This window comes from Capsella rubella, unplaced genomic scaffold (genome assembly GCF_000375325.1).
Source record: "Capsella rubella cultivar Monte Gargano unplaced genomic scaffold, Caprub1_0 scaffold_5, whole genome shotgun sequence".
Classification (NCBI taxonomy): domain Eukaryota; kingdom Viridiplantae; phylum Streptophyta; class Magnoliopsida; order Brassicales; family Brassicaceae; genus Capsella; species Capsella rubella.
In genome coordinates this window covers 8,934,034-8,948,177 of record NW_006238919.1, presented here as the reverse complement: position 1 = coordinate 8,948,177, position 14,144 = coordinate 8,934,034, and the positions used below count along the sequence as shown (strand labels likewise).

The 14,144-nt window shown below is 35.5% G+C and overlaps 4 protein-coding genes across 5 annotated transcripts; 2 read left to right on the top strand and 2 right to left on the bottom strand.

The window, feature by feature from the left end:
- Positions 1 to 20: 20 nt before the first annotated feature.
- On the top strand, positions 21 to 2,505 carry LOC17885779 (BTB/POZ domain-containing protein At3g50780). 2 transcript variants are annotated; one of them, XM_023783279.1, is made up of 3 exons: positions 34 to 60; positions 439 to 1,163; positions 1,302 to 2,505. In XM_023783279.1, the coding sequence occupies exons 2-3, from the start codon at positions 534 to 536 to the stop codon at positions 2,232 to 2,234; spliced, it is 1,563 nt and encodes a 520-aa protein (XP_023639047.1). In that variant the 5' UTR covers positions 34 to 60; positions 439 to 533; the 3' UTR covers positions 2,235 to 2,505. The 2 variants fall into 2 exon arrangements, with proteins under 2 accessions (XP_006290909.1, XP_023639047.1); XM_006290847.2 differs by having other exon boundaries at positions 21 to 1,163.
- Positions 2,506 to 3,249: 744 nt separating this feature from the next.
- On the top strand, positions 3,250 to 3,927 carry LOC17887249 (dnaJ homolog subfamily C member 17). Its single transcript, XM_006292375.1, has one exon. The coding sequence runs from the start codon at positions 3,250 to 3,252 to the stop codon at positions 3,925 to 3,927; it is 678 nt and encodes a 225-aa protein (XP_006292437.1).
- Positions 3,928 to 4,862: 935 nt separating this feature from the next.
- Positions 4,863 to 5,696, bottom strand: LOC17887170 (probable calcium-binding protein CML41). The gene has a single exon (XM_006291809.2). It carries the CDS (start codon positions 5,655 to 5,657, stop codon positions 5,049 to 5,051), a length of 609 nt encoding a protein of 202 aa, XP_006291871.1. The 5' UTR covers positions 5,658 to 5,696; the 3' UTR covers positions 4,863 to 5,048.
- Positions 5,697 to 9,972: 4,276 nt separating this feature from the next.
- LOC17885384 (probable galacturonosyltransferase-like 2) lies at positions 9,973 to 11,477 on the bottom strand. The gene has a single exon (XM_006292566.2). The coding sequence runs from the start codon at positions 11,342 to 11,344 to the stop codon at positions 10,316 to 10,318; it is 1,029 nt and encodes a 342-aa protein (XP_006292628.1). The 5' UTR covers positions 11,345 to 11,477; the 3' UTR covers positions 9,973 to 10,315.
- Positions 11,478 to 14,144: the final 2,667 nt, after the last annotated feature.

Below are 14,144 nucleotides of genomic sequence, written 5' to 3'. Positions count from 1 at the left end.
AGAGAGAGAGAGAGAGAGAGAGAGGGAGTGAGAGAGAGAGAGAGAGAAGAGGAGACAAAGGTAAAGTGAAGATAAAGGAATCGTAGAGAGTAGACAGCCCCATTTGATGCATCTCTTTCTCTTCCTTTGTTGCTCTTTTATTGTTTTGGCTTTATTATTACTCTCTTCTTCCTTCTTCCTTTTTCAAAATACCACCCCCAACAATGTCTCTTTGTTTTTAGATAGTATCATCATAGTTTATGTTAAAAAGCTTGTTCCTTTGATTCTTTAAACACCATTATTACAACTTCAATCATTCACTTCTACTACACAGCTGTGTTTGATTTTGATCCTTTTTACACATATTCTTTAGTTTACAGATTTCTGATTTCTAGGGTTTCTCTTGTTTCTTTCTTTCCCCAAATTTCTATAATTGACTTGGTTCTTCTCTCTGTTTAGGCCTATCTTAGATTGTAGCTTTCTGGGTTCTCTTTAAATGTGTTAAAGGTGAAAGCTTTAAGCTTTTGTGTCTTCTATCTCGGGGTTTATTAGCAATGGCTGAGATCAAGATTGCTAAAGTAGAACCAGGGCAAACGAAGATTAGGAATGTTCCTGTAGCTGTTACTCCTGAAGGTTTCTGGTGTTGTCCTTCTCCTGTTGCGTTTCAGAAGACTCTTAAATCTCACCACTCTCTCAATAAGCAGAAACCGTCTTCTCCTCCTCCTCCTCAACTCCCTAAACCGGAGAAGAAACCATCCTCGACCACCATTAGATCCGTCATCGCCTCCGATGAGATTCAACAGAATTCGGCTAATTCTGATACCCTTCATAGTATTGCTGTTCCGGCGACGGTTCAGGAGAGACCACAGAGGCAAAAGGTTGAGACTTTACCGAGGAAAGTGGCGATTGAGTTTGGTGAACCAGGAAGTAGTGATGCTAAAGTCATTTTGGTTGGGAAGCAAGGTTTTTGTGTGAAGCTGAGTGTTCATAAGAAAGTTTTGGTTGATCATAGTAGTTTCTTTGCTAAGAAACTAGCTGAGAAAAATTCGGTTTTTGCTTGTCTTGAGATTGAGAGCTGTGAAGATGCTGAGATTTACGTTGAGACCATTGGGCTTATGTATTGTAAAGATATGAAGCAACGGCTGATGAAACAGAATGTAAGCAGAGTCCTTCGTGTCCTCAAGGTATTGCAGCTAAATCCCTCTATTAGATTTTGGTCGTATGTAGATCGTTTTGGTGTTGATGTTCATAGAAATGACTGTCTCAATTTGGTAACTTTAGAGCTTTAAGGGAGTTTCTAAGAACTTAGTTTGTTATTACAGGTCGCAGAACTTCTTGGTTTCAGTACATGTATTCAATCTTGTTTAGATTACTTAGAAGCTGTGCCGTGGGTTGGGGAAGAAGAAGAGGAGAAAGTTATCTCATCTATTCTTAGATTAAAAACTGAAGGAGTTGGCGTCACGCCTGTGCTGAAAAGAGTTGCTTCTAATGCTGTGGATCCACCAAAAGAAACACTCTCGCGCATCATTGAGCTTGTTTTAAGAAGCAAAGAGGAAAAAAGTCGACGTGAGATGAAATCTATTGTCCTGAAGCTTCTCAGAGAACAGAATGGGGCCAATGTAGCTGATAACTTCAACGAAACAATCTATTCATCTTGCCAAAACTGCTTAGACTCGGTTTTGTCTCTGTTTAGACAAGCTTGTGAGGGAGAAAAACCTGAGACTGATACCAAACAGATAGCGGTAGAAGCGGATAACCTCACGTGGCTGCTTGATGTATTAGCGGAAAGACAAGCTGCAGAGGAATTCTCAATCACATGGGCAAACCAAAAGGAGCTCGCCTTGTTACACGAGAAGCTTCCTTTAATGTCTCGTTACCACATAAGCCGTGTAACATCTAGGCTCTTCATAGGGATTGGGAGAGGAGAATTGTTGCCTTCAAAAGACACTCGTCTTTTGCTGTTGACCACATGGTTGCAACCGTTGTTCAATGACTATAACTGGCTTCAACATGGTTGCAGATCGTTTGATGGTAAACTAGTGGAGGAAGGAATAGGTCGAACGATACTGACATTGCCGTTGGAAGATCAGCAAAGCATCTTGCTTTCGTGGCTCGGGAGTTTTCTAAACGGAGGAGATGGATGTCCAAATCTTCAGAGAGCTTTCGAGGTTTGGTGGAGACGGTCTTTCATTAGACCGTACTCAGATCGTCAAGCTAATGGTTCATGTCATACAGACTCAACTTCAAAAGAGTGACTATAAAAAAAGCTGAGTAATCTCTTTGTTAGATTGTACAGTGCATAATGTAGCTATGGAATGTGTTGGTTTTTGCTGATCTTGATTTCCAGTTTGGTTTTGCTTGGTTTCGATCTTACCATGGAGAGGCAATGTGTTTCAGGCTTTTAGTGGTCGATCTTGTTTCTTGATGTTTTGTAATTTCTTCAGTTTTCATAATGACGGATGTATATTTCTGATTCGAATTGTATACCATATATATAAATGCTTTTTTGGTTTGAAGTTTGAACTATTGATGTGTTATACCATAACTTGAAAAAGAAGAATTGTCTTAAAATCGTATCAAAAAAGAAGATTTGTCTTTACATCGTATAAAAAAAAAGAAGATGAGATTAAAACTAAGCTAAGGAAAAGATTAAAACTAAGCTAAGGAAACTTACTTCTGAAGTTGGAAAACAACTTACTGATCTTGTATGTAACACCTTGACGACGCTCTGGTTTGCCTAGCTTGAAGCTCTCGAGATATATCCGACGGCTTCGTTTGTATTCGGTTTCTTCAGAAGAGAAGCACATTGAGTGAGAACCAGACCCTGTTTCCTTCAAACCGGTCGATTTAGTTTTCGGGTTCTCTTCTTCATCCCACGCAGTTAGGAAAACTAGGTTTGAAGATGTTCTCTCCATTCTCTTATGTATTTCTCAATGTAAGAGATTTTAGTTTCAGTTTTACTTTCTCTTAGGTTTAAGTTTTCAACGTAAGAGGAGATTATGGATTGATGTGTATGTATATATAGTGAGAGTCGGCATATTTGAGATTTTTCCAAATACGATTAGGACTAGTAAATAATTAGATATTAAATTTCAATTTCTTTCATCAAAAAGGAAAAAAAATCAAACTATGTTAGTTGTATCTAAGTTTAATAAATAAAGGAAATACACTTTAACAACAACAAAAAAAGGAAAATAAATAATTTTATAATATAGAACAGTATACATATATACCAAACATTGTGTTATCAATGTTTTGGTACTTTGGCCAATGGGTGACTTTGTGGATCACTACGCAGTTCTAGGGCTACCTCCTTATGGAGAAGATGGTGGTGGTGTGAAGATCAGCGAGGAGCAGATTCGAAAAGCGTATCATTGCAAGGCATTGATATCACACCCTGATAAAAACCCTGATGACCCTAACGCTAATGAGAAATTTCGTGAGCTAAAGAACTCTTATGATATTCTCATTGATCCCGAATCTAAAGAAGTGTTTGATAATCTTCTCAGGGCTAAGTTTGAGAAGCGAAAACATAAGAGAATGTCTCGTGAGGATGAGGAGTTTTGGAACAACGTTTCGGAAAAACAGAACGAACAACAAAAACCTAAGAGAACCAAAGGGGATCCCGAGTTCTGGAAGAAGGTTTTAGAAGAAGAAGAGGAAGAACAAGATACGGATGAGTCGTCTGATGATTGCGATAGTCATGAGAAGGAAACACTTCGGAATCTTTATAAGCAGGTGAAGGAGATACGTAATGCACACGCAAAGAGACGTGATGATCTTAAAAGATTTGGTAATGATATACCAAAGGCTAAACCTAGATTTTTATTTCGAAGTAAATTTTCAATGGATGGGTTCGTGTCATACGAAAGGAGAGTGTTACGTCGAGTGCAAGAGGCTGCGGAGAATTGTAAACGATCTTCTTTCTCACAACCAGGATTCGTCTGATTTGTAAGTGTTTTTGGTAATTTCTCTTTCTCATCACAATAACTTGATTTATTTTCTTGGACTATATATTATATGATCGTTGATATTTTTCTTTACATGTGATACATTGCCATTAGGTTGATTTGCTCAATTAGAAGAGAGGAAACAAGCTCTGTTTGGATGGATTACGCGACCACTCACTCGTAATTTGGCATTCGAGAAAGAGGTTTGATCATTTATTCCAATTTTTTTTTTAATGTTTTCGTCTAAATTATTTGCTTTGCTTGTTTGTTTGTTTTTTTTTTAACAGGAAAGCGGCAGGGGACAGAAAAATATTGGGACAACTATTACCAAAAGTCTAAATTTTATATAGCAAAAACAAAATATATTAAAAAGTAGGATAACAGTTTAAAACACTAGGTTCTAATTCTAAACTTCTAATTCTGAACCGGTTAGACATAAAACCAAAAATCCTAAAATCTAAAAAATAAATTCTAAACTCGAAGGTATCAAATCTCAAACTCTTAAATAAAATGAAATTTCAACCTGATTTTTGGATGAATTTGTTTAATTAATCAAAAAGTGGCTAGATAAAAAAAACTTATATGATTTTTTTTTTTTTAAAGACTATGATGGACCTCATGGACCAACATGCGTTTGAAGCCCAATTCAATAGTTTTCCCAACTTTTTTGGTATTTTTGGTCTATGATGGACCTCATCGGACAGTAATGTATTTCCTTGTTGTCATATGATAACTCGTACCATATACTCGGATGCTCAATTCAAACCAAAACAAGATAAAGAAAGGAAAAGTGAAGAACAAAACATATGGCGAATGTTCAGCAGAATCAATACTCCAACTTTCAATGGTGTGTGTCTTTGCATCGATCAAAAAGTATTAGTGGGCATACGTACACATATAAAGAATAATTTTATAGTTTATTTAACTCGGTCATTGAGATGAATCAAGCTTTAAATATTCACCATTCATAAAATCATTCCATTACAACTAAATTTCACCACAATTTCAATAGTTTCACTTCAAAGTTCAAGCATAATCCCTATATTCAAAACTCACACAAATAGTTTCACTTCGGCATGTAGTAGGGTAATTATAAATAATAATAGAAATGAAACATAACTAAACCGTCATCATTTGACGAAACTCATGAAAGTCAAGAACTCCATTACCATCAATATCGTAAAACTTTATCATGGCTTCACACTCACCGTACGTTCTTGATTCCCCCAACTTCACAAGCATCTTTTGCAAACCCTTTGGAGTTATGCATCCTGATCCTTTCTCCACCTCGAACATCTCAAATGCTGTCTTCAACTCTCCACTACCGTCACCGTCAAGATCTCTTCTTGTCATCAACCCAACGAAATCTTCGAACCCTAGAGACCCGTCTGCGTCGGTGTCGACTTCGTTTATCGCCTCTTGAGCTGCCTCGTGAGTTATATACTCACCAACGGATCCGAAGAAGTCTCTTAGCTCATAGGCTGAGATCTTACCGTCACCGTTGCTGTCGAAATGGCTGAAGACTCGACGGAGCTCTTTGTCCGAGGAGTGGTGAGTACTCTTTGTGTTGTTGTTGTCATCGGTGTTGCTTCTTGGGGAGTTTAAGGTTGAGGAAGAGTTGGATTTTGGTGATCCTCGTCGGTTTTGGAAACTAAGGTTTAACTTTAAGGTTTTAGTGGAAAACCATTTGAAAGAATTGGAGGAAGGTTTCTCTTGTTGATTTGCCATGTTGAATCTTTGAGAGTAAGAGTATATGATGTGGTGTGTTATTCTACTTACTCTTTAACTCACCTCTATATATAACATCATAGACTGACTCAGCATGTTGATAAATTCTAAAATGCATATAATAATATAAATACGTTATCTAGGAAAGTTAATTTGTTTTTTTTTGTGACCATCGTTTTCATTTTTTGATTTAATTATTCATGTTTTTTTTTTGGACAATTACTCTATTATATTATCTAGAATTAAGAGTTAATATTTATACTCTTTAGAAAACAGAACTACACTATTGACATTTGGTTTATTCATTACGGATTGAAAAATATAGCTAACGTCTACAAAAAAAAAAGTATTTCAAATAGTTTGAATTAGAGGAGCATTTGATATTGAACTTGTTATGTATGTCTACAATTTGGCTTGTTGAAGGAAGAAACAAAAAAAAAATCACAATTGAATATCGAAAAAAACAAAAAGAAGAAAGAGATATATTAGTAAGAAGACAATAGATACATATCATTTTCCGAGAAAATCCAAGGGAACAAGAAAGAGGTCCATGTTTTTTTCCTCCAAGGGGAATTTCGAAGAAGGTGCTTTAAGATATGTGTTGATGGTTATTGACAAAAAAAAGAAAGATATGTGTTGATGGCATAGGCTCAGAGATTAAATGATTAGATATGTAAAAGACAAAAAAAACTCTAGTATATGAAATTTCATCGCAGCTTCCTTAGTGAATTATTAATTATTTTTAAATGACCCATTTCTATGTAATTCGATTGACTCTTCTTACATTCTAAGTAATCAATCATTTAGCTTTTAGGTGTGCACACTACACACATTGCTAATTGTGAGATATGTCCACCAAATTAGTTTGATGCATTCTTGTTTTATACTTCTGATGATATCTCAAGGTACAACTAGATTTTACTCCTCTGCAGAGAGCCACACGAAACAAGCTGTCTTCCTAAATTTTTGGTCGACAAAATTGGCCTCATCACTATTTTTATTCTCGCAAGTTTACACCACAAACAAATTTAACTCTTTGCTTGATGTGTAGTGTTATTGTTTTTTATAGGTAATGAAAGGATAGTATACCTAACTGCAAGGTAGAAACAAACAAAAACCAAAATAAAATGTTTAGACTTTGTTTTTTTTTTTTTGGGTACGAATTGTTTAGACTTGTTAAAAAAACGCTTGGGACTGAAGCATTTAATTTATTTGTATACTAGCAGTTAATCCGCGCTGCGCGCAGGAGGTTTATAATTTTTTGTTAATTTTTTATTCATATTGTGATATTTTATTTATTTTTAATTGATTTTCAAAACATATTATATTTATTTTCTCTTAAATTATTATCTTTCAATATTTAAATTTGGATTAAAAGCATTTTCTTTTTGATCATGTTATAAACTAATATTTCACTTTCAATTTTATTTTTCCCCTTTAAAATTTTATATATACAATTACATAAAATTTTTTTATTGCACCATAAATTTAAAATTTACTTACATTCTTAAACTCAGTAACACATTTAAAATTTTAAACTATGATCAATTTAAAATGAAAGTTGAATTATAGTATTACCACTAACTAATAAAAAATGAAAGTATTTCTTATTTAACATTTCATTTATTTACATAATTTATTTTTATTTATTTAAATTTCTATTAATTAAATAAGTAGCATAAATATGCACAAAATGAATGTTTTAAATTTATTTTAATGTAAAAAATAATGTGGCTTAGGTGGATGTTTAGGTGGCATCATGAGAAGAGAGAAAAATCTAACTTTATATATATAGATAGATAATACAAAAATATTATAAAATCAAAAATAACTTAAACAGTTCACAATTGACAACACCAAATGTCCATTATTAGGCCCAACATTATGGAGTCATAAGAGGACCCATTTGAAACTGTTACAAGCCTCATTTCTCTCTTACGAGCATCACCCATGTCATGTGGGTGTGGCCATGTAAAGTCTAAACTAAACATGTATAGAAGTTTGTCGAAGTTTCGCATTGTAATATGAATTTGTTAGTTGAATAGATTGCGATAATTTCTTTAGCACATTGACACACACTGACACACACACACGAAAAAGCAAGAGTTTGATACGTTTTTGAATTGTTTTTATCACTTTACAATGTATTTCAAAGTTGATTAATTGATTTGAAATTTTCAAGTTTATCAATGTAATAAGGTTAAGAGTAGTAGACTAGTCGTAAGTACTAAGTAAGGCATTCGTCGGAACAAAGAATGAGCAAAAACCTATACCACTGAATTTTTTATTGCTCTAATAAGGATGGATAAGTTCATGGGTGATGGGCCTATAGTTGAGTTGTGGGCTTTGTACTTTCACATCCTCTCACGTATGCCGAAGCTTGGGCACTCAGAAAACGTGCGTTTCATTGAGCGTAAAATACTTGGCAGTGGTATACGTAAAATACTTGGCAGTGGTATACGAAAACTATGGGACAAAATAATCGTCGGTCCGATTTTGACCCAAAAAAAAAGAATAGTGCGAAATAAACTTCATCTGCCAAATTTTGTTTGCCAGCCGATTAGTATCATTCTATCATGAGAGTTGGTTAGGCTGATCTTTGGCATATTGTCCACCGGCCTAATAAGTCATGGATCGTATATAATATTCAAACTTGACTTTATAAAGCGTTTTAGTAATGTATATATTTTTACATTTTATAACGAAAAGTCTTTAGAATACACTCGAATCCATTGAACTAGAAGGCAACAGCCTTCTCTTTAATCGCACTTGAGTTCGATGGATCAAAGAGAAGGTTTGCAGAGAATGCTTGATTTGGAAGTTTTTCAGCTTTCATGTCATTTTGACAGATGATTTATAGAGAATACTCATTTGGGATGATTTGGATATTATTTTGGTAATTTAAACAAAAAAATTTGGTCTTCTAAGCATTATTTTGGTATTCGTCTTGTGTAAGTGTAAGTTGGGTATTAAAAAATCATTTTTCGATGTCTAATACTATACCTTTATATAATATACTAATATAGTACTATAATCCTTAAGTTGACCTAGCGAAAGAATCTAAATAACATGCATGTTCATTGGTATACTACACTATATATTAATCCGTCGAGATCCAGACGTAATCCCCATTGAGTTGACCCACACGCATCATCTTTTCACATTCGCGAAAATTTTACGTAAACATATATAGTGTAGTTAGCATGTGCTTATTCAATCATTCAATTGTTTTAAAAAATCTTACAATCGGACATCTATATGATATAGATTGACGTATATATTTATATATAAGATATGTTCATAAATCAAGTAGAAATCATAGTATGTGTATAAATTGGTAATATACAAAATGTACTCTAGTCTACGTGAGTTCTATTCACAACGACCTATATAATAAGTAAGTCTACGTGAGTTCTGTTTACCCGAATTAGTCGATTCAAACCTAAGATTCCTTTATACATTATTGGGTGTTACAGAAATAGAACACATATATAGACTAAGACTTGTACTCTTGTAGTTGCTTCCTTGTTTAATCAAGTAGTCGACAACGCGCTGACTTGTTGACTTTTTATGTGTTGTAATTAACAACAAGACAACCTCGTTATACACTTGGCCGGCGAGTTTATTTCATTTACGCAAGCAAAAAAACAACCAAATTACTGGATATTATTTGTACTACATGAATATTAAGTACAATGATCAAATCAGCTATTATGGTATCATTGAATAGACAGCTCAAAATCGACCAAAGAAACTGCAACCACCATGAAAATATCGTCATAAGAATCAATATCTGCCAAAATCATATTGAATAATTGTACCAAAATTTGTTTCTGTATGACTTATATTTTTTAAAACACATAAGTCATATTAAGTAATTAATTAGTATTAACTATCAAAATCTCATTTCACACGACGATTACACAGTGTAACAGTACGTATGATGTCATTAGATTATCGAAGATGAATCATTTACAACTTAAAGAAGGATCATTTTAAAACGTTTGATCCTTTAAAGAAGAAATCTCATTACGATCGTCAAATTTGTCCGTTAAAATGAACTTTAAACGTACGACGCAACATTTAAGAGATTATTTTTAAAACATTTGAACAAAACATCATTCTAACTTTGTTTTAATGATTCTTTTCGTTAACAAACTTAATCATGATGCTTCTAACTTTGTTAACATCTACTAAGTTGTTTATTCAACGTATACAAATATAAACATGACGACAAGTCTAAGTTCTAATTAAGCCAAGTATGTTATGAAATTCCCATACTAAAATCAATGGAAGATGGTATATGTGAAGTCACTCGGTAAAAACAAAAAGCTTTATTCGAAAATTCGTTACCAGAAACAGTATATGTATTTGTTATTACATCCTTTTGGACTCGCCGTAGTACATCCGGTAGAGATATACATATATTTATATTCACAATTATGATTACCTTATAGTTTATAGGTATCGAATTTATTATGCTACAAGTAGGCAATACGTTACGAGAGTAATTACCATCACCAAACTTAATTACATATTCGACTATCCTATTCCTATTCCTATCATTTTTATTATTCAAGTATTGTTTTCATCTACCTATATTTTACATACTCAGTCAAAAATATATATCTTGTTTTAACCGACAAAAAAAATTATAATTAACTCTCGATGAGGTCGAACCGTGGCTCTAACAAATCATACGGAACCCAAAGTGCATCGAGCGGGCAAGGTCGACCATCGTCTAACCTTACCCAAGGCTTCCCTTTCCCACTCCAATGCAACAAACTCACCGGACCTGGATGCAAATCACGGCACAGTCCTCTGAAATTATCTCCTCCTAAACCGTGTTGGTTCCACCGGTGATCCACCGGAGCTATGTTCCCCGCGAAGACTAGTAAAAACGGTGGCAAAGAGCCTAGCTCGTAGATTCTGATCCTTTTCTGTAACTCCATCCACTCTATGATCTTCCTAGTGTAATCTCCTTCACGCCATTTCTTTAACTCGATGACCATCACTCCGGTGTTGAAGTAACACGGTGGACGACGGCGGTTGAGGGAGAGTGTTATTGATAGAGATGGGTTTGACCAGAACGTCGGGGTAAAGTAAGTGGTGAAGTTCGCGTTGCAATACTCAGGCGCGGCAAGAACGACGTCGTCAGGGATACGAGTTGAGAAGAGCTTGGAGATGTCGTCGACGAGTATGAGATCCGAGTCGAGGTAAACGACACGTGAGAGGCACGTGGGGAGTATGTCGGCGAGGTAGTTTCTCGCGTAGTTTAGCGGAGAGTCTAACGCGGAGCGTATGGAGGTAGAGATGAGGCCGGAGATGGCGGCCACGTCGTAAGGGTAAATCCGGAATTTCAAGTAAGGGAAAGAGGAAACGACGTAGTTTTGGAGTCGGTGGGTTTGTTTCGAAGTGACGAAGTGGAACACAATGTTTTGAGGACAAGAAGAGTGTTGGAGAACGGAGAGAATCACGGCCATTGAGCCACGGAGGTAAGCCGCGTCTAAGGTCATTGCCACGTGGATGGCTTTGTCCGAACAAACGAAGTCGTAGTCGTTTTCGATGGTGAGACACTCCGGGGAGTTGAAGAACTCCGGAGCTTCTTTGAACCTCTCGCCGCCAGCGTATGTGACGGTGAAGACGGCGAGGATGGTGAGATATAATAAAGAGTACCTCGAGTGCATATTTCTCTTTTGTGTGTTAGAGAGATATTAGAGAAATGTAAGATGCAAATGTTTGTATTTATTAGCTTTGAGAAAGAGAGGAGACAAAGACAAAGGAGAGAAGTTTCTTTACTCTTTAGGAGAAAAAAAATTGTGAGTGAGTTTGAAATGAAAAGTGGGTAACGAACGAAAAAGTCAATGTTATTGAATGGGAAATTTGTCGGCGAGATATTATTCGTTTATTTTAGGAAATTTATTTTATAATGTTTTTGATTTTTGGTTCCTCGAGATTTCAGTTTTGGCGTGTTGTCCCCCTAAGAAGGAAAAAAAAGATATATGTATTTATATGAGTTAAGGTTTAAAGTCTGATCTATGGGTAACTCGCAAAATCTATCAAATGTTGTTTTTTTTGGACCGATTCAGTCTTCATTTACCACAATCATCATTCTTAAACAGTCAGTATTAACTCCTCTTTTGGATCATTCTCTCCCACGCCTTAATGTATAAACTATAAAGCCATGAAGGTTCAGTTTATTTTACGTTGTGCACATGGCCACATGGGTTATAATTTTTATAAAAATTATATATTGTTGATATAAATGTTCAAACCTTCCATAATTGTATGTAAATATGTATGTTAAGTAGTAATTTGTCTCCTCAGTGAAGATATATAGATACATATATGATCTACGCGAGTAAAATAGAGAAGAATTAAGATCGCTATGTTATGTATGCAGATCATATGAGGGAGTGATCAGTGAGTGTGTTGTTCCTCTTGTTAGTGAAGTTGTTGTCTATGTTTGTACGTGACACATTTCGAGTGGTCGTATTAGCACTATCACATTTAATATGTGATGCCTTACGTGTTAAAGCTTTAATAAATTATAAGTAGGACTCACTCTTCTTTTAATATTAACACTTTATCAATCATATCAAATCTCCCTTTTTCTCTCCCCGTGAATTATTCAAATTTTTTACCTTTTGAAAACTTTACAAAAACGTTCTTTTTTTTTTGCGATGCAATATACGTTTTACATGCATAATCATGCACAATCTTCTCTTCTCTTCTCTCCTTTTTTTTTCTTTCTCTAATTTAACATTGTCTCCGGCAAGGTAAATGAATATGCAAACAAGTAATATTCTGCTTTGGCATGCACTTCCAAGCTATACCTTTAATACAAACTTGTTAGTTACAAAAATAAAGCTAAGTTTTAGTATTTGTTATTGTCTGAAAACTCGGAAGTTAATTAAAAGCGATGAACTGATTTTACGGTCCGTTCGAGCCGGGAATTAATAGGAGGAAGTTGGGAACACATGCTTAGGATTTGCCACGTACCATTTGTATCATAGGTCTAGTTGAGTGCCACCTGACCTACCACCCATTTGTTGAGTTAAGCTTGAAGAAGACGAAAACTTGAAGGACAAGTTATTATAATCCTACCGAGATATGGATTAGGGTTAATGGTTTTATGGTTTTATAAAGTCCTATTTGGATTAGGACTTAGGTGGTTTTGGTTTTATATAAATAGAGAAGTCGAGTTATGACTTTAGTGTGTGAGATTGAGAGATTTGTGAGAGCTTTAGTTTTGAGTTATTTTCTAAAGCAATAAAAGAAAGGTGTCTTTTATATATTCTTGATCTCTTGTTCTTAAGGTTTCTAAAACAATATTTGGTAGCAGAGCAAAATCATATTGTTTAGACCATGGCTGAGATAGTGGCTGCCCAGCCAAAGCCAAAGGAGAGTGGATCTTCTTCCATACAATGTCCAATGCTTACTAGTACCAACTATGCGGTTTGGTCTATTCGTATGGAGCTCCTACTTAAGGTCCACAAAGTTTGGGAATCGATTGACCCCGGAGACGAAGACGAGGATAAGAACAATATGGCGCGAGCACTGCTTCTCCCCAAAGGTAGTTAGGTACACTCATGTACTTTAGGATGCTTCTAGTCATTTCCATAAGCGTTCGATTTCTTCTCTCTACGACTCCATTTTGCTGCGGTGAGTATGGTGCGGTTAGGTGTCGTTGTATGCCATTACTTTCACAAAAGCTTTGAAATTCTTGGGAAGTAAACTCTTATGGAAATGACTAGAAGCATCCTAAAGTACATGAGTGTACCTAACTACCTTTGGGGAGAAGCAGTGAGACATTTTACCTATGTCATAAACAGAGTAGCAACAAGAGTGCTGAAGACACAAACCCCATATGAGGTATACAAAGGAAGAAAACCGAATATTGAGCATCTCCGCGTATTTGGGTGTCTTGGCTATGCAAAGGTGGAAGCTCCTCACTTAAGAAAGTTAGATGATCGATCCAGAAAATTAGTACACCTCGGAACTGAACCAGGGTCAAAAGCGTATCGACTACTAGACCCAACAACAAAGAAGATAACGGTGAGTCGTGACGTTGTTTTTGACGAGAGTAGGAGCTGGAGGTGGAACAATCTCGAGAAAGATTCTGAACCCAAACCAGGGATGTTCACAGTTAACTTCGAAGATTATGGAAACAAAGGCATAAAAGAAGACCTTGTTCTTGTCAACAACGAAGAAAGAAGAGATGAGGATGCTCTTAGTGAAAACAGTAACAGGGAGGAGAGTGATGATCAAGAAACAGAGACTGAAGACAATGACATACCTGTCCCGTTAAGAAGATCAACAAGACAGATCACGATGCCAAAACACTTAGAAGACTATGTTCTAATGGCTCAGATTGAGTGTGAAAAGCTTCTGTTGGCTGTAAACCAAGAACCTTGGAATTATGATGAAGCAAAAAATTTAAAGGAGTGGAGAGATGCATGCCAAGAGGAGATCAATTCAATCAAC